At 36.7% G+C, this 25,334-nt stretch overlaps 1 protein-coding gene across 2 annotated transcripts in view; it reads left to right on the top strand.

Moving 5' to 3' along the window:
* Window positions 1–22,174, top strand: part of USP8 (ubiquitin specific peptidase 8) — a 113,942-nt gene extending 91,768 nt beyond the window's left edge. For both annotated transcript variants that reach the window (XM_078151257.1, XM_020979998.2), the window contains exons 12-20: window positions 6,256–6,342; window positions 7,221–7,301; window positions 7,747–8,009; window positions 11,428–11,640; window positions 15,073–15,283; window positions 16,560–16,796; window positions 17,225–17,367; window positions 20,962–21,094; window positions 21,278–22,174. In XM_078151257.1, the coding sequence (XP_078007383.1) occupies window positions 6,256–6,342; window positions 7,221–7,301; window positions 7,747–8,009; window positions 11,428–11,640; window positions 15,073–15,283; window positions 16,560–16,796; window positions 17,225–17,367; window positions 20,962–21,094; window positions 21,278–21,463 (1,554 nt within the window). In that variant the 3' untranslated portion in view covers window positions 21,464–22,174. The remainder of the gene's footprint in view (window positions 1–6,255; window positions 6,343–7,220; window positions 7,302–7,746; window positions 8,010–11,427; window positions 11,641–15,072; window positions 15,284–16,559; window positions 16,797–17,224; window positions 17,368–20,961; window positions 21,095–21,277) is intronic.
* Window positions 22,175–25,334: the final 3,160 nt, after the last annotated feature.

The following is a 25,334-nucleotide window of genomic DNA, read 5'->3' as shown; positions in this document are numbered from 1 at the left end:
TTGAGTTCCAGATTTTCTCCCCATCTCTCCCATCCCCTCCCCTCATCCCAAGAAGGTGTGCGATTTGATACAGGCTCTACATATACATTCATATTAAACCTATTTTAACATTAGTCATGTTGTAAAGAAGAATTAGAACCAATGTGAAAAACCATGAGAAAGAAGAAACAAAAGAGAGAGCAAATAATATGCTTTGACCTGCATTCAGACGCCATAGTTCTTTTTCTGGATGTGGACAGCATTTTCTATCATGAGTCTTTTGGAGCTGTCTTAGATCCTTGCATTGCTAAGAGATAAGTCTATCAAAGTTCGTCATCATGTCCAGTCACTTTTAAAACCACCTTTTTGAAACAGGCCTTTCAAATTAGGGTTGCAATGTGTGCCTTATTAACAATATGCTTAACTATGTGAAATAAACAGCTATGGTTTTCCTTTGTGATATGTCTGTAAGAAAGCATAAAATGGATTGCATGTCCTCACTTGTTAGAACAGTGGAGGAATAGATGCCCGCTATTATTCCACATGCAAAATTTAATATTCATGCTGTTTATATATCCAGAAAGTCCATATCAGGGCATCTAGGTGCTTATTTTTGATGTCGTTTTTGTTGTCTCAATTTCTGCTTCCTCTGTTTAAGTAATGCCATCAGGAACTTCTTAAAATTAAAGTATCTGATATTTTTTTCTCTTTACATATTGCCAAGTAACTAACAAAAGCCAAACTCATATATCTAACTAACATTTTAGGTGCAAAATACACGTTTGCAAAATAGTATATTTTATGAAATCAAATTGGTTTTATGTAAATGTAAAGCAAAATATTACTTCTTTATAGGGTGTGAATAACCTTAACGGAGGCAGAAATAGCATTTAACACAGTTGTCAACTTCTAAAGTCCCTAAAATAATACTTTTTACATGTCACTAATATTCACATCCAGTAACATTTCACTTGACTGCCAACTTCAGCCATCTAAAAAATAAACCAGAAAGGCCTCTGTCCAACCAAAATAAATATCAGACGATCCATATAGTAAAACTTCCCAGTCAGTCAACAAGCATTTTTTTTTTCAGAGCCTGCTGTGTGCCAGGAACTGATAGATCCCGGGCATGCAAGGACCAAAATAAAAGAATCCTTGCCCTCAAGGAGCATATATTCTCCCTGGGTTGTTGGGGAGGGGAGAACAGCAAGGACACTTAAATCAATACAAAGAAATTGGGTGGAGGTCTTCAGGAATGGCCTCATATTTGAAGTGCCACTTTTACTAACCTTTGAAAAGAGCAAAGTGTGAGGAATAGTATGAAGATGTTGGATATTTATATGGATAAAAGTAAGTTGGACCTTAGAGTACAGAAAGGGAGAATAAGATGTAATAATTCTCGGACAGATTGTAAAGAGCTTTCAGTGCCAAATAGGGGAATTTGTATTTTTTCCTAGAGGCAGTAGAAACTACTGGTACTTTTTTAACAGAGGGTTAAGGGGGTAACATAATCATACCTGTGCATCATTCTGCATATATGATGGACTGAAGCAAGGGGAGACATAAGGCAGGGAGACCAGTTGGAGTCTTTTGCCTCCAATTAGAGGCTATTGCAATAAACCAGGCAAAAAATTGTGAAGGCCTAAACAAAGATGGCTGTCAGTTAATAAGCATTTATTTAAACACCACATACTGTGCTAAATATTGGGGATACAAGAAAGGTCCACCCAAAAAACCCTCAAAACACAATCCCTGCTCTCAAGAAGTTTGCAGTCTAATAGGAGTGAAGAGAAGGGGTTGGATGGGATATGTTGTAAAGGTAAAATTTGACAAGACTTGGCAATTGATTAAATTGCTAGGGCAGGGTGAGTCAGAATGAAGGGTTAAGAATGACTTAAAAGTTTTGAACCTGATTGGAAAGATGGAGGGAAATTTAGTCTATTTTGGACATGTTGAATTTGAGTTGCTTACTGGACATCCAGTGGGAAATATCTAATAAGTAGTCAGTGATGTGGTCTGAGAGAAAGAGAAACTAGGTAAGGCTGTATATATCTTGGAATCATCTGCACAGAGATGGCAATTGAATACATGGGAGCTAGTGAAATCAATGAAATTAGAGAGATATATAGAGAGAAAATTGTTCAAGCCAGAAGCTCCAGGAAAGGATCCTGAGAGGGAATATTCTGATGGGTAGGAGAAGAAACAACAGAGAGCAAAGTCATGAAAACCCCAAGAGAAGACAGATCCAGGAGGGAACAGTGTCAGATGCTGCAGAAAGGTTTGAAGGAGATGAGGCTTGAGAAAAGGCCATTGGATTTGTCAATTAAGAGATCATTGGTAATTTTGGAGAGCAGTTTCAGGTGAATGATGAAGTTTGAAGCCAGTTTGCCAGAGGTTGACAATTAAATGAGAAGACGAGTAACTTGGAGGTAATGAGTTTTTTCTAGTAGTTGGGCTGAGAAATAGGTAAATAGCTTGAGGTGGAATTAGGATTAATTAAAGGTGTTTTTTGTTTTGTTTTATAAGGATAGGGAGATCTAAGTGTGTATATAAGGATAAGGGAGAAAGCCAATAAGGAAGGGATTGACTTTGAGAGAAAGAGGAGATTTTTGTCAGGAATTCTGTCTATCCAAGAAGAGGTGAAATCAAGAGTCATATAGAGGGGTTGGTCTTGATGAGGCAAAAAAAAAGGCCACCTCTTAACAGAGATTAGAGTAAAGGAAGAGAAAATAGGGGATGGTGGAAAGAGGAACTCACAGTGAATGGCTTCTATCTTCTCAGTTTAGTATGAGATTAGATTATCCAATAAAAGGTAGAGGAGAAGCAGTGGCAGTAAGGGAGGCTTGAAAAGTGAAGGGATGATTCAGAATTGCTGGAATATTGCAATATAGTCAGGGAAGAGGAAAATAATTTTCTTGGCACTGGCAGCCCATCGAGATTTTTTTCCCTTTAGATTTCATTGGTGTAAGGAGCTTCTTGTGAGAAAATTCTCTACCCGTACAGAACTCAAGCTTCTCTGAAACTTTGTGGTTTGATTGTTCAGTCATGTCCAACTCTTCGTGACCCCATGAACCATAGCACACCAGACTCTTCTGTCCTCCACTATCTCTGAAGTCTGTTTAAGTTCATCAGTTCCATGGCACTATCTATCCATCTTGTCCTCTGTTGTCCTTTTTTCCTTTGCTTTCAATCTTTCCCAGCATCAGGGTCTTTTCTATCCGGAAAGTAGGAGAAGAGTCCCATCTTCTCATTATATGGCCATAGCATTTAAACTTGAGCTTCAGTGTTTGACCTTCCAGTAAATAGCCTGAATTAATTTAAGTCTTGACTGATTTGATCTCCTGGCTGTCCAAGGGACTCTACAAAGTCTTCTCCAGTACTGTAATTTGAAAGCATGGATTCTGCTGCACTCAGCTTTCCTGATAGTACAGATCTCATAGCCATACATTGCTATGGGAAAAACCATAGTTTTGATTATATGGACTTTTGTCAGCAAGGTGATATCTCTATGTTTTGATGTGCTGTCCAGATAGGGCATGACTTTCCTTCCAAGTCTTTTAATTTCATAGCTGCCATTGCCATCTGCAGTGATCTGACACTGCTTCCATTTCTTCTCCCATTACTTGCCAGGAAGAAATGGGACCCGTTGCCAAAATCCTAGGGTTTGTTTTTTTTAATGTTAAGCTTCAAGCAGGCTTTTACACTCTTCTCTTTCTCCCTCATCAAGAGGCTTCTTAACACCGCTTCACTTTTTGCCGTCAGAGTGGTATCATCTGCGTCTCTGAGATTGTTAATATTTCTTCAGGCAAGCTTAATTCCAGCTTTTGATTCACCCACCCTGGCATTTCACATGATGTTCTCTCCATATGACTTAAATAAGGTGACAATATGCAGCCGTGTCCTACTCCTTTCCCAGTCTTAAATCAGTCAGTTGTTCCATGTTTGATTCTAACTATTGCTTCTTGGCCTGCATACAGTTTCCTCAGGAGACAAATAATATGATCGAGTACTCCCATCTCTTTGAGGACCTGCCACTTTTTGTGATCCATATAGTCAAAGGCTTTAGTGTAGTCAGTGAAGCAGAAATAGATGTTTTTCTGGAGCTCCCTTGCTTTCTCCATAATCCAGCAAATGTTGGCAGTTTGGTCTCTAGCACCTCTACCTCTTTGAAAACCAGCCTGCTCTTCTGGTAATTCTTGGTTCACATATTGCTAAATCCTAGCTTGCAGAATCTTAAGTATAACCTTGTTGGTGTGTGAAATGAGTGCAATTGTTTGGTAATTTGGTAATTTGAACATTCCTTGGCATTGCCCTTTTTTAGGATTGGACCATAAACTGATCTTTTCCAATCCTCTGGCCACTTTGGAGTTTTCCAAATTTACTGGCATACTGAGTATAAAACTTTTAACAGTATCACCTTTTAAAGGATTTTAAATAGCTCAGCTGGAATTGTGTCACCTCCACTAGTCTTATTGTTAGCAGTGCTTCCTAAGGCCCACTTAATTTCATATTTGAGGATGTCTGGCTCTAGATCAGAAACCACACCATTATGGTATTTAGTTGTATTGTTCTTTTGTGTATTCTTGCCATCTCTTAATCTTTTCTGCTTCTGGTAAGTCCCTACCATTTTTGTCTTTTATCATGCTCATTTTGCATGAAAGTTCCCTTGATGTCTCTAATTTTTTTAAAGAGATCTGTCTTTCCTGTTCTATTGTTTTCTTCTATTTCTTTACATTGCTCTAAGAAAACCTTATCTTTCCTTGTTATTCCTTGGAATTATGCATTCATTTGGGTATATCTTTCCCTTTCTCCTTTACCTTTCACTTTTCTTCTTTCCTCAGTTATTTGTAAAGCTTCATCAGACATCCATCTCGCTTTCTTGCTCTTATTTTTCTTTAGAATGTTTTTTGTTGCTGCCTCCTATAAAGTACTGTGAACTTCTGTCCATAGTTTTTAAGGCACTCTATCAGATTTAATCATTTTTTAGATATACTCATCATGTCTACTTACATATTCATAAGGGATGTTATTTTGGTCATTCCTGCATGGTCTTATTATGGTTTTCCCTACTGTCTTCAATTTAAGTTTGAATTTTGCAACATGAAGATCATGATCTGAGCCATAGTCGGTTCAGTTTGTTTTAACTGACTGCATAGAGCTTCTCTTCCTTTGGCTGCAAAGTATATAATCTGATTTTGATACTGACCATCTGGTGATGTCCCTGTATAGAGTCTCTTTTGGGGCTGTTGAAAAAGAATGCTATGACCAGTGAGTCATCTTGACAAAACTCTATTAGTCTCTCCCTGCTTCATTTGCTACTCCAAGATCAAACTTGCCTATTGTTCTGTCTTTTGATTTTCTACCTGACTGAGCATGTCAGTACCCTGTGATCAATGTGACATCTTTTTTTGTTGTTATTTCTAGATGTTGTAGGTCTTCATAGAATTGATCAATTTTGGCACCTTCGGCATCAGTAGTTGGAGCATAGAACTGTTGGACGGTTTTCCTTAGATTCAAACAGATCTCGTTCTGTTATTTTTGAGATTATTCCCCAGTACTGCTTTTCTCATTTTTTATTGACTATGAGGGCTACTCTATTTATTCTTTTTTTTTAAATCTTGTCAGAGGACTGAAGCATTACTGTAGATATTTTTACATGAGATAGAGCAGTAAAGTAGATTTTGAGAGAAATTTATACCATTAAAATGTACAATATTTAATCCTACAAGTTTTTAAGTGCTTGAAATTTAGGGTTGCAGCATACTCATCTTAGCAATATGCACGTTAGGCTTGTGACTTCCACCAGTGAAAGGAGATTACCAATCCACTAAAATATTTTAAGTAATTCCCAATGAAAAATGTGACAACCGGGTTCCAGTATCACCCTCAAACTAGTTAGCTCATAGAGAATGCTCTCAAGAACCTGAAAATCACAAGAGACTTTCCTGAAAAAGTGTTCAGGTGAGGGTGAGTTTTGGTGCCTGTACAATATGGCAGTCATTCTACCAGAATCGAATGCTTCACAGTTCATTTTGACTTTTGTTCTCGTGTTTTGAGCCCTATAAAATCTCAAAGACGTACTGATGTCTTTTGAGTTGAGGGGGCTTCCATGGTTCTGGTAGCTAAATCCCAGTGCTATTTGTAGAGCTTTATTTGTAATTTAAAAAAATGTTTTGGGTATGATTGATTTAGAATGTTACCTTTTCAGTAAAATACATTTGTATGCTGGAAGAAAATGGATTTTTTTTCACTTCCAAAATTTTAATTGTTTTCCAGCCAGTCAAAGTTAAAGGACAACCAGAAATTGGAGTTCCAAAGGCAGGAACTTTTAGTGAAAGTAGTGAAGATAATGAAAGACCTAAAGTAAGTAAAGTCATTGGAAAGAAGTGGAAAGGACTACAGATGTCGTAGCATCCAACAGTATTGATTGTCTAAAGCTATTTCTTTTGATTTTTAAGCTTTCCTTTCTAGGAGAGAGCTATTCCATCTACAGCATCGATTTATATGTGACTGTTACATTGCAAAGTATGTTTTCAGCCTTCTACTGAAAGTATTTTGTATAATTTCTTAGAGGTAACAAGTGTCTTGTTAATTTATAAGTAGTTAATTTTTTTTAAAAAAATTAACTTTTAACCCTTTATAAGCTTTTTTTTCTTTGTGATGTATCCCCAAGCTTTTCATTTTAAAAAGTCTTTTTCTAGCATGAGACTTTTGTTGTCTGTATTTGTATGTTAAGCTTGGTTTAGATATTTAGAGTATGCAATAATTCAGTAGATAAATTATTTATAAACACTACTTATGTCAGGCTTCTCTGTCCTAAGAAAAACAATTTATGAAGAGAATATAAACAGTTAAGAGGGGATAGAGATATACTATGTTTAAAAGATGTTGTGAATAGGAAGATTATTTTAAAAGAAGGCTTAGCAATAGAAGTCTCCCACAGTTCATTTGCAGTCTGCTCATTGAAATCCAAAGCTTTTCTTATTAATCTCTACGGAGTTCCTGCTACTTTACCGCCCATATTCTCATAGAAGTTTTCTACTGTCAGAAACCCCTTTCTTCCAACTAGGTAGAGTTTGTAATACCTTAAAAAAGGAAAAATAATCCTGTCAGAAAAAGTCTAGGAACTTAGTTCTCAAAAAGTTTTAAAGTCTGAAGGCAAAGAGAGTACTCTTTTAACTATTCACATGTGTCTTAATTAATTTTCATCTTTATGTACATTGTTTCTTTTTCTTCACTAGTCTCAGAGAGAGCCTTTGACAAGAGCTCGAAGTGAAGAAATGGGAAGAATAGTACCAGGATTGCCTTCAGGCTGGGCCAAGGTAAAAGTCAAAATTACTACAAAGGGAAAACAAGAGGGTTACTCAAATAGTAATTCCTTTTTGTATCTATTCTCTATGAACTAATGTGGTATTATTTCCAAATTTTGAAATATTCAGAAAGAGTTAGTCCTTTTTTCTCTAAATAAAGGGATTATATATTATAACTTCACACCTGTTTTTCCTAATGTTAATTGGCCTTCTGATCATGCAACATGAAAGATCCATTGGGATGCATGGACATTTCTGGCATTTAGCATTACAAAAAATTTATAATCTAAAAACCTGAATATGTTGTGCTTAAAAGTGTTATTTAGCTAGTTATTGAAGTTCTGTAGTTATTATACCTACATTACACAAAGCCAAAAGTATCTCTAATAATGGAATAGCTTTATATGATGGTAGTTTGGCTTTTTTGACCTTTTTTTTTTTTTCCTTTCCATCTAAGTTCCTTGACCCAATCACTGGAACCTTTCGTTATTACCATTCACCCACCAACAGTGTTCATATGTATCCACCGGAAATGGCTCCTTCATCTGCTCCTACTTCTACCCCTCCAACTCATAAAGCCAAGCCACAGATTCCTGCTGAGCGGGATAGGGAACCTTCCAAACTAAAACGCTCCTACTCCTCCCCAGATATAACCCAAGCCATTCAGGAAGAAGAAAAGAAGAAGCCACCAGTAACTCCAGCAGTCAATCGGGAAAACAAGTAAGCCTATCCATATGCCCAAAACTAGGATAATCATTAGATTTCTTGGCAGTGGTTCCCAAGTCCACTGTTTTGACTTCATGGGGATCAAAAGTCTTTGTTAGGTGTTCCATTTACAATGAAAGAAACATATTAGAATGGAAAGAGTGGTGCTGATCTTGATGAAGCTACTGAGCACTGTGATGCAAGTTTTTCGTACCAGAAATAAAACTATTATTATTGCCATTATCATTATTCTTAATGTTAATACAGGAAGATATTAGCCTTCAGACCTGGAGGTCCTCACAAGCAAACTCTGGCTCTCAGGTGAAATTTTGAGAATCATTGTTTTACAGAGTTTTTATAATATGCTGTGTTTTTTACTTTGAGAATCATCGTTTAGCAGCTTTCTCAGAGTACAATTTGAATTCTTTAAAAAAAATTTTTCCACATGGTTTTGTTTATAGCATTAAATATTTCCCAATTGTGTGTAAAAAATTTAATGTTTTATTTATATCATTATGAATATTTTAATATTCATTTTTCTCCTCCCTCTTTGAGAAAACAAATAATTTTATATTGATTATACATATGAAGTCATCCAAAACATTTCCATATTAGCCGTGTTGCAAAAGAAAACAGACCGAAAAAAGAAAAATAAAGAATGTTTAAAAGTGTGCTTTAATCTGCATTTAGAGTTCATCAGTTCTCTCTCTGGAAGTGGATAACATTTTTCATCATGGGTCTTTTGAAATTGTCTTGTATTGCTGAGAATAGCTCATAGTTGATCATCATACAGTATTGTTCTGTATACAATGTTCTCCTGGTTCTGCTCACTTCACTTTGCATGAGTTCATATAATACTTCTCAGGTTTTTCTGAAAGCATCCTGCTTATCATTTCTTATAGCACAATAGTATTCCATCACAATCACATAGCACAACTTGTTCAACCATTGCCTAGTTGATGGGCTTTCCCTTGATTTCCATTTCTTTGCCACCACAGAAAGAGCTGATACAAATATTTTTGTACAAATAGGTCCTTTTCTCTTTGGTCTCTTTGGCATGCAGATCTAGTGGTTGTACTGTTAGGTCAAAAGGTTTATACACAGTTTTATACACCTTTGGCTGTAGTTTCTAATTGTTCTCCAGAATGTTTGGACCAATTCACAACACTACCAACAGTGCATGTGGTATCCTAATTTTTCCACCTCTTCTCCAGAATTTGTCATTTTCCTTTTTGGTACAATGTGAATTCTCTTTCTTATTACCTGACTTCCATCAGTCTTACCTAGATGGTTAATATTAAGAAAGAATTCTTAAATGATATTAAGAGATTCCTGTAGTAGTATTGCTGGGTCAAAGGGTATGTACAATTTTATAGCCCTTTGGTTATAGTTCTAAATTGTACTCCAGAATGGTTGGCCTAGTTTACTACTCCACCAGTAGTTCATTGGTGTCCCTATTTTTCCAGAATTTGTCATTTTCCTTTTCTGTACAATGTGAATTATCACTTTCACTTAGGCTGACTTCCCTTTGTCTTTTCTAGGTGGTTAATTTTGGGACAGAATTCTGAAGTGGTATTAAGAAATACCAGTAATCACAAAACATTAAAATGCTTAGAGGAAAAATTTGAGCAGTTTGGGTGGAGCCTTTGTGGTGAATTTATGGAAAGACACAGACAAAATGATGAAATACCAATGATGAAAAGACAGAGTGGATTGTGATCAGCTGATCTTGGGAGTATCTGTACTGAGGCAATCCCAGATTTACTGTAGTACTATAAACATGGTAACTTCCTAGAGCCTAATCTTTGTTCTACTCCATTCTATTAACTGATTAATTATAAGCAATGATCAAAAAAGTTATTTGAAAGCAAGTTTCTTAGACTACTCCTAATTTAGCTTTGCTTTCCACTTTATCTTTTTTTTTGAACTCTCCATCACCACTCTCTTTTCACTGGTGGTACTATAAAGAAATCACTTTTCTTGCCAAAGAGATAGAACTAGTTTGCTTTCATGGCATCTTTTGTTGCTCTTCTCAGGCACGTATCAAAGAGCTCTGTGGTTTTTTTTTTTCACTGATATATGGAAACTTTACTTCATGTGCTCACATGGCTGTAGGGTGAGGAAGAGGGAGGGAAAGCAAAGATTATAGAAAAGAGTTGTCAAAAAAAAAAAAGCCTCTGGAGGGAGAAGGAGGGAAGAAACCAGAGGAAAAAATATCTTTAAAGCTATGCAAACTATTATGTCTGAGTGCAAAAAAAAAATGCATGTTAATTCAGGATTGATGTGTATCAATACAAATAAAATTTAAAGGAGCTTTTGAAGAGATCAGTGACATCACATTATTTCCTTAAAATCTTTGATGGTTAATTAGAATAGAATTGGCCATCTTCCTTTAACTCTATTGTATTTAAGATGTAACTCCCATGACAAAAAACAAAAACAACAAAACTTCAGAAATGTTTATTTAACAAAGTAAGAGAGAGAGAGAGAGAGAGAGAGAGAGAGAGTGTGTGTGTGTGTGTGTGTGTGTGTGTGTGTGTGTGTGAGACAGCCCAGTAAAATACTTTGACATTTTCAGTTGGTGAATGAATTTATTCTAATAATGGCTCTTTTGTGTTTGTTCCATCTACTAGTTCCTGTGTTCTGACTAAACTTTGTTAAACTGATAGTGGCTAAAGATTGTGTCATTTGTGAAGGTCACACAATTACATTGCTTTTAAGAAGAAAAAAAAGTTCAGTGGAGTTGCCTATACTAGACCATAATATTCGAAGACTCCCTTTCAGGGCTTTTCTTTGTTGCCCTAGCCACATAGATAGGTGACAGTGAATCCAGATACTTCCTTTTTTTCATAACTGCCCAAAAGATAGTCACCTTTCAGTTCTCTGTGTTGCATCTGAATTCAGTATCTGAATTTGACTGAGTTCAGTACCAAATATCTGGCAGTGGATACTGTCAAAATCCAGCCTTCTTTCTAGGACTAAAGGGTTTTAAAAGCAAATTCCTAATGTTAGAACCATTCTGTCTCATCTCTGAGTACATTGCCCTTCCTAAGAGTCCTCAGAGGTTTTTTGATATTAGTAGTCCCAAGCTGCAATTTGGGTCGTGTGTGTGTGTGTGTGTGTGTGTGTGTGTGTGTGTGTGTGTGTATGAGAGAGAGAGAGAGAGAGAGAGAGAGAGAGAGAAGGGGTGGGGCATGGGGGGAGGTATCCCAGAATACAGCTAGATACAGAGAAGTCAGATATCTGCACTACATTCCGAGACTCCTCATACTCTTTGGGGGTCTCTTTCCTTATAAATGTTTAACCCACTGCTCAGGTTGCCAAAGTTACTGCCATTTAAATCGTTACCATTGAATTTACTTAAGATTTATTATGACAACTGAATTTACTTGTAGATTTACATAATTTCAATAACCTTAATTTTTCTTCCTAGGCCAGTATGCTACCCCAAAGCTGAGATCTCAAGACTCTCTGCCTCTCAGATTCGTAATCTCAATCCTGTGTTTGGAGGATCAGGACCAGCTCTCACTGGACTTCGTAATTTAGGAAACACTTGTTATATGAATTCAATATTGCAGTGCCTATGTAATGCTCCTCATTTGGCTGATTATTTCAACAGAAACTTTTATCAGGATGACATTAACAGGTAAAGAATACTAAAACAGCTTTCTTTTACCACTTGTGGTCTGGAATGAAATTATTGTGTGGGTTGTTCAGTTTATTTGTTATTCTGTTTGTAAGGTATGCCATCATTTTACACTAATGGAACCAAATTTCACACAGATCCAGACAAATCACGTTACACAGCATTCTCCTTTAAAAAGAAAAAAAGTAGAAACCTCAGACTTTTGAAAAATTGAATTTAATGGTATATTGTGAACTTTATCTTTTTTTTCCCTTTTGAGAGAGGAAATGTGGAAGAGAAGCAGAAGTAGAGGAATGTGGAAGAGAGGAAGAGTGTTGCAGGCACAGATTGGGAGCCTGTTTCTTATCCATCAGGCAGAGAGAAGGAGAATTTGGGCCTAAGTCATTCAGAGTGGGTTAAAATAAAGCTTTTGTGAAAGTAAAGATCAGTAAGGGAAAAGTGTATTAGGAATTTTGCTTTAAATTTTTTTCTTGTTCTAAAAATCATCTGTGTTGTTGTTGACAAATTGTCTAGATTTTCAATATCAGGCTATCTTCCTTACTTGGAGATTAGGGCACTATTAGAATCTAGAGTTGAAAAGAACCATAGGCATCGAGGAGTTCAGTCATCACATTTTTAAGATGAGAAAATGGAAGCCGCCAGAAGTAGCCACCCAGAGGTTGTTAGCAGGGAACTAAGATTTTATTTGGTTTGTTTTTTTAGGCAGTTGGGGTTAAGTGACTTGCCCAGGGTCATACAGCTAGTAAGTGTCAAGTGTTTGGTCTGAGGCCAGATTTGAACTCAGGTACTCCTGACTTCAGGGCCGGTGCTTTATCCACTGTGCCACCTAGCTTCCCCACTAAAGTATTATTTATCTATTTGGTGAGGCAGTTGGGGTTAAGTGACTTGCCCAGAGTCATAGAGCTAGTGAGTGTTACGTGTCTGAGATCGGATTTGAACTCAGGTCCTCCTGACTCCAGGGCCAGTACTCTATCCACTGCACCACCTAGCTGCCCCTGGGAATTAGGATTTGAACCCAGGTCCTCTGACTTGGATGCTTTTCCCCTCCATTATATCACGGATATAATATAATATCTAATATAATAATATATAACTTTGGTCAGGTTATTTCTCTGCTCAAAATCTTCTAGTCAGTCAATGAAGATTTATTAAGTACCTACCTCCTATATGCCAGGCACTGTGCTAAGTGCTGAGGATACGAAAAGAAACAAAAGACGGTCTCTGCCCTCAAGGAGCTTGAAATCTAATTGGGGAAACAACAAGGAAACAAATATGTACAAACAACCTACATACAAGATAAAAAGGAAATAATAGAGCAATGGCAGCATCAAGGAGCATTGGGAAAGGCTTCCTTTAGAAGATGGAATTTTAGTTGTGACTTGAATCCAGGGAAGGCAGTAAGTGTTGATGAGGAAGATGAGTATTCCAGAGATGGGGGATGGTCAGAGAAAAGGCCTGGAGCCAAGAGATGGAGTGTCTTGTTCATGAGAGCCAGTGTCCGTGGATCAAAGAGTACATGGCAGTGTGTAATGTTCTTTGTTGCCTAATGAGTAAAATTTGGATTTGTTTACATGACATTCAAAGCCCTCCACCATCTAGACCTAACATACCTCTCTAACCTCAGTCTCATACTGTTCTTCATTTGTCATGTCCTTTTAGGATATTAGGCTGTAAATTCCATCTCACCCAGTCCCTAGCACAGTCAGCAAGGTAGTCCCATGGATAGAGTGCCAGGCCTAGAGTCACAAAGCCCTGAGTGCAGATGTGTCCTTAGATACTTACTAGCTGTGTGACTTTGGGCAAGTTACTTAGCCTCTGTTTGCCTCAGTTTCCTTATCTGTAAATTATTCTTATGATAGCACCTACCTCCCAGAATTGTTGGTGAGGATCAGATGAGACAGAAGTTGTAAAATGCTTAGCACAGTGACTGATACGTAGTAAGCACCATATAAATAATTAGCTTTTCTGCCAGAAGGAAACAGTTCAAGTACTGTGGAAACACAATCAGGATAACACAAGATTTAGCAGCTTCTACATTAAAGGACCGCAGGGCATGGAATATAATATTCCAGAGGGCAAAGGACATAGGATTACAGCCAAGAATCACCTATCCAGCAAAACTGAGTATAATCCTTCAGGGGGAAAAATGGTCATTCAGTGAAATAGAGGACTTTCAAGCATTCCTGATGAAAAGACCAGAGCTAAACAGAAAATTTGACTTTCAAATACAGGACTCCAGTGGAACATGAAGAGGTAAACAGGAAAGAGAAATCATAAGAGACTTATTAAGATTGAACTGTTTACGTTCCTGCATGGAAAGATGATATTTGTAACTCATGAGAACTTTGTCAGTATTAGGGTAGTTGAAGGAAAAAAATTGTATGTATGTATATATAGATAGATAGAGGGCACAGGGTGAGTTGAAGATTAAGGGGTCATATCTGGAGAATAAAATTAAGGGATGAGAGAGGATGATACTTGGAGAAGAAAGGGAAAGGTAGAATGGGGTAAATTATCTCACAAAAATAAAACAGAAAAGAAAAGTCTCTCATAGTGGAGGGGAAACAGGGGAAGGTGAGAGGGAATGAGGGAATCTTATTCTCATAGGATTTGGCTTAAGGAGAAAATAACATACACATTCAATTGGGTATGGAAATCTGTCTTACCCTACAGGAAAATAGGGGGAGAATGGGACAAGAGAGCAGGGGGTGATAGAGAGGAGGGCAGATTGGGAAAGAGGGTAATCAGAAGTAAATACTTCTGAGGAGGGACAGGGTCAAAAGAAAGAATAGAATAAATGGGAGGGCAGGATAGGATTAAGGGAAATAGAGTTAGTTTTTCACAACACGTCTACTGTGGAAGTGTTTTGCATAACTGCACATGTACAACCTATATTGAGTTGCTTGCCTTTTCAATGAGGGTAGGTGGAGAGGGAGAAAGGGAGAAAATTTGGAACTCAAAGTTTTAAAAACACATGTTTTTAAAAAAATGTTTTCACATGCTACTGGGAAATAAGAAATACAGTAAATGGGGTACAGAAGTCTATCCTGCTCTACAGGAAAATAGGGGAAGGGGATAAGAGAGGGGAGGGGGGAAAGATAGAAGAGAAGGCAGAACAGGGGAAGGGGTATTCAGAATGCATGCCATCTTGGGGTGGGGGGAGGGGTGAGAAATTTGGAACTCAAAAACTTGTGGAAGTGAATATTGAAAACTAAAAATAAATAAATTTATATTTAAAAAATAAATAAATATTAGCTTTTTATTTTTGTTATTATCTGCACATAGTAAATGCTTTAAAAATGTTTACTAAATTTATTTGAAATATTAAAAGTATGTTAACAATAATTTATTTTGATATTTAAAGTAACGCTTTTTACTCCTGCATATTCATTATCTTAATTGTTATTTATAATTTTTATTTTATTTGCAAAGGTCAAATTTATTGGGGCATAAAGGGGAAGTGGCTGAGGAGTTTGGGATAATCATGAAGGCTCTGTGGACAGGACAGTACAGGTATATCAGTCCAAAGGATTTTAAAATCACAATTGGGAAGATCAATGACCAGTTCTCAGGATACAGCCAGCAAGACTCACAAGAGTTGCTTCTGTTCCTAATGGATGGACTCCACGAAGACTTGAATAAAGTAAGGCATCTTATTTTTGAATGTTGCAAAGTGCTTGTTTGGGTTACTCAGTAGTGCTGTAGTCTTCTCATCCAGTATCCATGTGTGTTTTGCTTGGTGGTATCTTGACACCACTAATGTTGGGACTGACAGCTTTGTACTCAGATAGGCAGGCATTCCAAAAACAGGTTTTTTCAGATACCGGAATTTGTGTGTTATTGTTGAATGTTAGAAAGTCTTGCTGCCTTTTTTGTGTCTGTGAAGTTTGCTGTTTCAGTCGTCAGAGTGTGTTTGGTTTACTTTTTATCTGGTAGGACAGTTGTCTGTTATATCCTTGTAGCATTGTAGCTATAGGTAGTCATGTGTTGTAGATAGAAGGCTGGCCACAGAGTCTGGAAGGCCTGGGTTCAAGTCCTACTTCTGAAACCCTGGACAGATCACTTAACCTCCCAATGCCCCAGTAAATCCCTAAGACTGTTAAGTTCCAGAACAGTGACTAATAATGCATTGGTAGACGGACTTTCCTATACCTATACCAAAGAAATGATAAGTCAGAGGAAAAACAGCTGTAGGCCTGTATATATGTAGGATATCAGTTTGTGTAGAGGAATACTTTAAAATCCTGAATGCAGAAAATTTTTACCAAAATCTTGATCATAATTGACTTTAAACTGAATGTTTCTATCCTCCCCTCTTTTACTTCTTCCCAAAAGCAGTTAGACTCTGTGCCTGCTAAATTATTTGGATCAGGTTTGTTTTTCTGATTTTATATTACCTTGTATTGTTTATGTTACAATATGATTGGGTTCTGTATACCATATATAGATTTATATGTTATGACCTGAGCATGAAGCTTGTCATTTCTGCACAAAGAGGATCTCCTTCACCATCATCATCATCATCATCATCTTTTTAAGAACAACAACTTTCACTAATTTCTGCACAGATAATTCCAGTTGCTTTTAGATTCAGTAGGAGAAATCTTATAACAGGCGTTTGCTAAAGCTGTGATCTCAAAGTACATTTTAAATAATGAAAACAGGCCAGTATTTTTGACCGTAGAATTATAAAACTGAAGGGATGCTTGGAGAAGGTGTCCAGTTCCCTCATTGCAAACACTGAAGGATTAGCTTCTTGCTAAGTGTTTTCCACAGCCCCTCATTCAGTGTCAACATCTTCTGTCACATGAGAGAGGATGGCAAGAGTGTTTGAGAACTCCTTTGTCAATGTGTTCAGTAGCATTTACCTACAAATTTCAAGTAATAGATTAATGAGAATTTAAATATTTCATTTCTAGGCAGATAATCGAAAGAGGCATAAAGAGGAAAATAATGATCATCTTGATGATTTCAAAGCAGCTGAACATGCCTGGCAGAAGCACAAGCAGCTCAATGAGTCGATTATCGTTGCACTTTTTCAGGGCCAGTTCAAATCCACAGTACAGTGCCTCACCTGTCACAAAAAGTCTAGGACATTTGAGGCTTTTATGTATTTGTCTTTACCGCTAGCATCCACAAGTAAATGTACATTACAGGTAAGCCTCAGATTAAAAGGAGACAACTTACTAACTACAATGCTAGTTTATATGTTTTTCTATAAATTTCTGAGGAAACTGCTTAAATCTGCAGAAATGTTATGTTATATATATAGTTGAAATTTACAGGTAAAAAAGTTTCTAATTTTACATAGGCCTTCAGGGGTTACAAAAAGTTGGGAATTTGACAATATTTTTTCCTTCAGTTTGGCATATTTTTCAGATTTGCACTTAATTTCCTTAAATTTAAAGCATCTGAAAGCATAATTTTGATTTAGAAATCTGTAGTGTTGATTTTACATTCCATAATTTTGAGGCAGAAGTGGTACACCCTGATATCTGCACTGTGACGTAGATAGCTGATATGAAGGGAATTTTTTTATGATACTTATTGTCTTAAGCCTTTGAGTTGACTTCTTTTCTCTTAGGATTGCCTTAGATTATTTTCCAAAGAGGAAAAGCTCACAGATAACAACAGATTTTACTGTAGCCATTGCAAAACTCGAAGGGACTCAATGAAAAAAATAGAAATCTGGAAGTTGCCACCTGTTCTTCTAGTACATCTGAAACGGTAAGAAAACGAGGGCAAGTTTATCCATGAGATAAGACAAAGATACAGGTCAGAACGTTGATGGTTTTCAGCTTTAGTGGGGGACTGTGTGACCAGAAAAGTGAAAGTATTTCTCTTGTGTTGACTTGAGGCAACTAGGGGGTACAGTGGTTAGAGCACTAGGCCTGGTGTAGGGAAGACCTGAGTTCAAATTCAACCTCAGAATGCTTACTAGGTCTATAACCTTGGGCAAGTTATTTAACCTTTGTTTGCCTCAGTTTTCTCAGCTGTGAAATGAGGATAATATTAAGCACCTACCTCTCAGGGCGGTTGTGAGGATCAGATGAGGTATTTGTAAAGTATTTAGCAGGGTGCCTGACACAAGCATGCTATATAAGTATTAGCTATTATTATTATTATCCCCCAGTGTGTATGCTGGTGTGTGAATTAATTGGGACAGAGTAAAATAATTAAATGTATTATTTATTTATCTAATAAACCTTATAACTTTTTTTGGTGGGGTTAGGCGATTTAATAATAATATATGTAATATATATAATATGTTTTTTACATAAGGATTTACTACTACTAAGCACTACGTATAACTCTTCTACAAAAAATTTAATGTACAATAAATACGTACTTTTTCTATCATCACTTGTTTTATTTTGTTTAGCATTGGGTTCACAAGATTTTGACATAAGTCTAACCTTGAGTCTAGGATGTAAGTTTTTTAAAAATATTTTTTTCCAATTGCATGTAAACATTTTTAATATTTGTTTTTAAAAATTTTTTTGAGTTCTATATTCTCTTCCTCCTTTCCTCTCCTTCTCTCCCTCAGTGAGGAGGCAAGCAGTTTGATGTAGGTTATACATGTGCAGTCATGCAAAAGAAGTTTCCATGTTAGTCATGTGAAAGAAAACATAGACTGAAAAGAAAGTTTAAAAAGTAATCTTCATTGTGCATTCAGACTTCATCAACTCTTTCTCTGAAGCTAGATAGCACTTTTCATCATTAGTCCTTGGAAATTGTCTTAGATCATTGTATTACTGAAAATAGCAAGTCAGTCATTGTACAATATTGCTGTTACCATGTACAATGTTCTCCTGGTTCTGCCCACATTACTTTGCATCAGTTCATGTAAGTCTTTCCAGGTTTTTCTGAAATCGTCTTGCTCATCATTTCTTATAGCACATTAGTATTCCATCACAATCATGTGCTACAACTTGTTCAACCATTCCCCAGTTGATGGGCATCCCCTCAATTTCTAATTCTTTGCCACCACAAAATGAGCTGCTATGTATAGATCCATTTCTTTTCTTTTCTTTTTTTTTTTACACCTCTTTGGGATACAGACCTAGTAGTGCTATTGTGGGGTCAAAGGATATGCAGAGTTTTATAGCTCTTTGGGCATAGAATTTAGATTTTCAATAGAGTTTTAATCAGGCAACTTCCTAGGCCTTTGAAGTATGTATATATCTCCATAGCTTGAATTAATTTCTTTACATTTTTATGACATGTGGCATGATAAAGCATCACATTGCAGTATTCCATTTCTAGTGGAAATTTTTGTAATTTCATAACAGCTCTGCATTCTGCTTCTTCCATCTGTCTGTCTAATCTGTATCTATGATCTGTACATGTAGACATACATACATATATATGTATATGAATATGTATTGGAATTCATCACTACTCTTAATGGGGACTCTGGAAGTTAAAAATCCCCCATTTTGGGGTATGTTTTTTTACAGTTGATTTTAGAGACTCACTTGGATTTTATGACAATAGATGAAGTCTTGATTGAACAAAAGAGTTTCACCTGAGTGGGGTAGCACACAACTGAGGAGTCTAAGGCTATCAGATCTCTTGAGTTCAACAGCTCTGAGCTGCAGAGGGCCATGCTAATTGGGTATCTGCACCAAATTCAGCATTTAAATGGTGACCAGCCCCAAGAATAGGGACCACCAGGTTACCTAAGGAGGAATGAATTGGCCCAGGTTAGAAACAAAAGCACCTGTGCCAGTCAGTAGTAGAATAAGAACTATGAATAATTCCCTGCACTTCCAGCCTAGGAGAGATAGGCAGAACCAGTCTTATTTTTTTAAAAATTAGTTTCATAAGTAAAAATTACTTCTCCAATCTTCAGCATTCTAATCTTTCTATTTTCTTCCTCATTGCAAGCTTTTTTTCTTTATAGCAATGTTTAGCAGATTTTTTGTGGGGGGAGATGAGGCAATTGGGGTTAAGTGACTTGCCCAGAGTCACACAGCTAGTAAGGGTGCTCTATCCACTGCGCCACCTAGCTGCCCGTTAGCAGATTTTTTTTTATACTGGTCTTAATGTCTTTTCACCTTCAGGAAGCCTATGACTAACTGTAGACAAATTATTAACAACCCCTTCAGTTTCCAGGTCCCTCTGGAGGTCTTTGCTTGTTTTCTAAGGATTAATTAGACTATTTTGTGTTAATAGTGTCAGTCATTGTTTTTTGTTTTCACCTGTCTCCTTTATCCTTTGATGTGACTGATCCTGTTTCATTGTGGTCTTGAATAATCCTTAAAACACTTGACTTCTTCACACCAGTAGTCCCTGCAGTATTTCTAACAGTAATTGATTTGTGTTCTTAAAGAGCTACAGCTTTTTGATGTTTCCTTGGAATAATATATAATCTTAGAAACTGCAGAATTAAAAACACTACAAGAAGAGAGCAGTGAAACACTTGTGTATGGCGTGAAATTCAGTTCTCACTTGACAGAGAATTTATAAGAGATGATGAAATTAGCTCAGTCTTGTTTCATCTGGTCAGATGTTCAGTATCATTGCTTTCACAAAATGAAATCATATCGGAATTATTGCTTGGCCTGTATAATTCCCACACCACTGTGCTATGCTCTATAAAGAATACTGTATAGATGCTGAGTAAACAGTCCTTGTTGTCAAAAAAGAATTTTGTGAACATCCACTAACTATATTTTATTTGTCTATAAAATTTTCATCATTTGAACTTACCTCAGTGGCTTGCCCTCTGCGTACCTAATGTTTATAGTATGTATAGCAAAACAGTTTTGCTGTTTTGAGGAGTAGTTCATTGAATGAAGTGAACAAGAGTTGAAGTGAGGGGACTGTGTTAGGTATTGCCTGGGCTTAGTCCTCCTGCCAGCTGTTTTGGACTCTTTTATCCTGAAGAAGGAAGTGTGGATAATGAGCAGCCCTCGGTTCCTTCTAAGAAATCATAGTTTGATGATGTTGTCCCTTTCTGTTCTTGAGGTGACCGACAGTGGAGGAAATGGAGTTTTCAAAATGACCTATGGGACTTTCCATTATGCCTAAGGCTGGCTTGTAATAGAATTTAGTTCAGATAGATAAATAGATAGTTATTAAGTGCTTGCTGCATGCAGGGTACTGAACTAGGCATTGGGAAAGATAGGAAATGAGGCTATGACAAAGTCCATATTTTTATAGAGTATACAGTTTAATTGGGGAGAGGGAATAAGATGCAGATATAGATAACTATAATATGGAAATAATACATTATAAATACATAGAAAGGCTTAAAACAATGTTCCTATGAACCTTAGGTGCTCTGTTTAACTGTTACAACGTTATGTTCTGCAGTTTTTCCTATGATGGAAGATGGAAACAAAAACTACAAACATCTGTAGATTTTCCATTAGAAAATCTTGATTTATCACAATATGTTATTGGTCCAAAGAATAATTTGAAGAGATACAATCTGTTTTCAGTTTCAGTAAGTACCTCATTAAATTTAAATGTAAACCTTTGATTTAAAAAAACAAAAACGAAAAAAGCTCCAAAACCCTTTGTTTTTAATCATAGTGGCCATGACCATTCATTCTTACCCCAGTGAGAAAACTCTTAATACTTTGAACTGTGAATCTTCCTAATTGGTTTCGTGTCTGTTTGATTACAGAATCACTATGGCGGACTGGATGGAGGACACTACACTGCCTACTGTAAAAATGCTGCGAGACAGCGATGGTTTAAATTTGATGATCATGAAGTGTCTGACATCTCAGTGTCCTCTGTGAGGTCCTCAGCAGCGTACATCCTCTTTTATACATCATTGGAACAGCGAGTAACAGATGTAGCCACATAAGAAGAGTATGTAGAAAGCTAGCTCTTTTTTAAAGGCACAGCAGCACAACTCTAGAAGTGCATAGTAAGATGCAGAGTAGTTATATACAGCCATTTAAAAGACATAAGAGTGAGAGCTGTGTTACTGAAACTAAATATTTCAGGTCAGTGCTACTACTTTATCAGGAAGCTGACAACATCTAATAAATATTACAGTAAGCATCCTTTATAGATTCTACTTATTTCAAAAACAACTTTTTTAGTCTACTCCCAAATTAAACTCATTATTTGCAGTCCATCTAAGCCACCTTATCCTGGCCTAAACCCCATTGTATACTTTATTTTTCTTTTCACTGTTATGGCCTTTTCACATTTCTAACCCTCAGCTTGATTCTACTGTGAATACTCTAGAATGATGTAAAGCAGGTAGGAATGTATGTGTATATATTTATTGCATACTTGCACATCAGACCTATGTATATAATTTTAAAAAAATCCTTTCGTGAAGCCTAGAACTCAGAGGATTGCTTTTTCTTTGCCTGTTCTAAATAACTAAAATGCTTTTTAGAGACACAACAGAGCAAAGCTATTTTTATGTTGGCTTTGGGATGTATTTGTGCACTTAAACTTTATTCTAAAAAAGAAATGAAACTTTTCTTTAATTTTTTAATATATAAATTTCATGTACACCTGCATTAAAATCCCAATGAGGAAATTATTTTAAATCCCAAAATGCTGTTAAGTGTTCTGTCTTGATTGAAGTTTCCTGTTGTCTGATGTAACACAAAAGAACCATAAGCACCAATTTCAGGGTGTGTTTTATCCTACTGCCTTCACTCAACTAATAGTTTCTTTAGACCAGAGGTGTCAAACACGCAGCCCACAACACTCCTGAGTACAGCCTGAACCAGATATAAATGTAATTGGAAATATTTAACAAAATAAATGAAAATACAATAACACACAAATAGTATTACACTTTAAAACTAAATCAATGTGTAGCCTAAAGGGATCCTTAAGTACCCGTTAGCAACCTCCATTTCTATTTGAGTTTGACATTACTGAGACTATAATAGCAAATCTACCTGAAAAAAGCAATGAATAAAACAACAATTATTTGTCTTTAAGTCAGTGGGCAAGGTCAGATACATTAACTTAGAATTAAGCTTTTTTCTAGCATGTCTCTTAGAAATGAAATGGGGGGGGGGAAATGGTACATTTTAATCAAGTGTTAAAAATGAGGCATTTTCACATATTGGATGGTGTCCTAGACTTGGATAGGATTTAAACTTGGTCCTTTTACCTCAAAACCTTACTAGCTGAGTGACCCAGTTAAATCATTTAATTTCTCTCAGATTTGCTTTCCTTATCCACAAAATAGGGATAATAATAGTACCTATCTTACCTGGTTTATTGTGAGGATCAAGTGAGATAATAGATGCAAAGTGTTTTGCCATCTTAAAGCACCATTTAAATGTGGTATGATGATCCATTATGGATAGAGTGAGCTATTAGTGGAATCACTATCTCTCAAAGAGATCAGTGAAATATAATCTGTTAATGTCATTCAGTCATTTATTTAGTTAGTATTTATTAAGCATCTACTATGTGCCAAACAGTGCTAAGCTCTAGAAATACAGGGGAAATACAAGGTGTCCCAAAAATCTTAATGTAGCTTTTACCTTTATTAACTTGCAACTACACTAAGACTTTTGGAACACATAATCCCTGCCCTCAAGAAACTAGCGTTCTAATGAGTGAGACAAATATACAAATAGCTGTGAACATACAAGATATATCCAGTATAGATGGGAGGTAATCTCAGAAGGAAGACCTTTATGGGGGGTTGGTTAGGGGGAGGGGTGGGAGGACAGGACTGGGGGATGAGACCAGGAATGAGATCAGAATGAGACCTCTTGTAGAAGGCAGGATTTAAACTGAGCCTCTGAGGAAGCCACGAGGTTAAGGAGACGAGTGGGAGCATTCCAGACATAAGAAGATAGCAGGTAAAAAGGCATGAAGTTTGTAGATGGCATGTCTTGTATGAGTAATAGCTTAAAGGCCAGTATTATTGTGTCAAGAGTATGTGGAGATGCCATTCATTGGGCTGCTGCAATAGTCCAGATATGATGTGATGAGACCCTGCATCATCACAGTGGATATATGAGTGGATAGTAGGGAATGTGTATAAGAGATATTGTGAAGGTAGAAATGGCAGGACTTGACACCAGATTGGATATGTAGAGTGAGTGTGACACTGAGGTTGCAGAGTTGGGTGGCTAGGAAAATGGTAGTGCCCTTGACAATTATAGGGAAGTTAGGAAAAGTGGAAGGTTTTGGGGAAAAGACAGTGAGTTCTAAGGACAATGGTGGAGGGGATATAGGAAAACAGATACACTGATGCACTATTGTTGGAGGTATGAACTAATTCAGCCATTCTGAAAAGCAATTTGGAACTACACCCAAAAAGCTATTAAAAATGCACACTCTTTGACCCAGAAATACTATTTCTGGGTTTATGCCCCAAAGAGATCTGAGAAAGAGGAAAAGTACCCATATGTACAAAAATATTTTTGTGGTGGCAAAGGATTGTAAACTGAAAGGATGTCCATCAACTGGGGATTAGCTAAACAAGTTATAATATATAAATATGGTGGGAAAAAAAGGTGCTATAAGAAATGATGAAGGGGATGGTTTCAGAAAACCTGGGAAGACTTGTATGAACTAATGCAAAGGACAGTGAGCAGAAGCAGGAGAACGGTATATATGATAACAGCAGTATTGTAAAAATAAGTCAACATTGAAGGACTTGGTAACCCTGATCAACACAATGACCCACCACAATACGAAAGGACTCCAGATGAAACATGCTGTTCACTTCCAGATAAGAGAACTGGTGGACCCACAATGCAGACTGAAGGATATATTCTTTTTTCTTTTTCTTTTTCTTTTTCTTTTCTTTCTTTCTTTCTTTTTTTTTTTACATGGTCGTGTGAATTTGTTTTGTTTGACTCTATTTGTAATGGATTTTGTTTTTTCTTGACTCAGTAGGTGAGGGAATTGGGAGGAGGGAAAGAAAGAATTCAGGACTGAAAATAAAATTGAATTTTTAAACAAATTCTAAGTCTAACAAGTTCAGTTTGGGACATGTTGAGTTTGATATGTCCAATAGGCAACAATTGGTGATGTGAAACTAGTGGTCAGGACAAAGGACTGCATGTACTGGGTGTCCCAAAAGCCTTAGTGTGGTTGTAAGCTTTAATATCATAAATGTTTAATTTTATAAATACTTAATTTAAATACATAATGTCTTAAAATTTCACTAAGGCTTTTGAGAAACCCTTTATAGATCTAGGAATCACTTGCATATAGATGATAATTGACCTGATGAAATCACCAAATGTAGAGAGAGAAGAAAAAGAGGACGTAGGACAGACCTTTGGGAGACATTCAAAGTTAATGGTTGTGACCTAGAGAAAGATCTAGCAAAAGAGACTATGAAGGATTAAGTCAGATAGGTTGAAGGAGAACCGGGAAAGAGCAATGCCAGAAAAACCTAGAGGAGAGTGTCCAGAAGAAGAGGGTGATTAGCAGTGTGAAAGGTCAAGGGGATGCATTCTGAGAAAAGATCTTAATTGCCAATTAAGAGTAACTGGGAAGAGCAGTTACAGTTGAATGTTGGGGTTGGAATCTAAACTGCAGAGTGTTAAGAGAATGAGAGAAGAGGAAGTGGAGGCACTGACTAATGAGTTTAGCCACAAAAGGGAGGAGAAATACAGGATGATAGCTAGCATATATAGATGGATCAAGTGAGGGTTGATTGAAGATGAGGGAGTTTGGTTGATAGAGGGGGCAATCTGATGGAGAAGATGTGATGGAGAGGGACCATTTGT

This window comes from Phascolarctos cinereus, unplaced genomic scaffold (genome assembly GCF_003287225.1).
Source record: "Phascolarctos cinereus isolate Bilbo 61053 unplaced genomic scaffold, phaCin_HiC Scaffold_3;HRSCAF=262, whole genome shotgun sequence".
NCBI classification, from domain to species: Eukaryota; Metazoa; Chordata; class Mammalia; order Diprotodontia; family Phascolarctidae; genus Phascolarctos; species Phascolarctos cinereus.
Note: the sequence above shows the minus strand (reverse complement) of the source record. Positions and strands in the feature narration are given on the sequence as shown.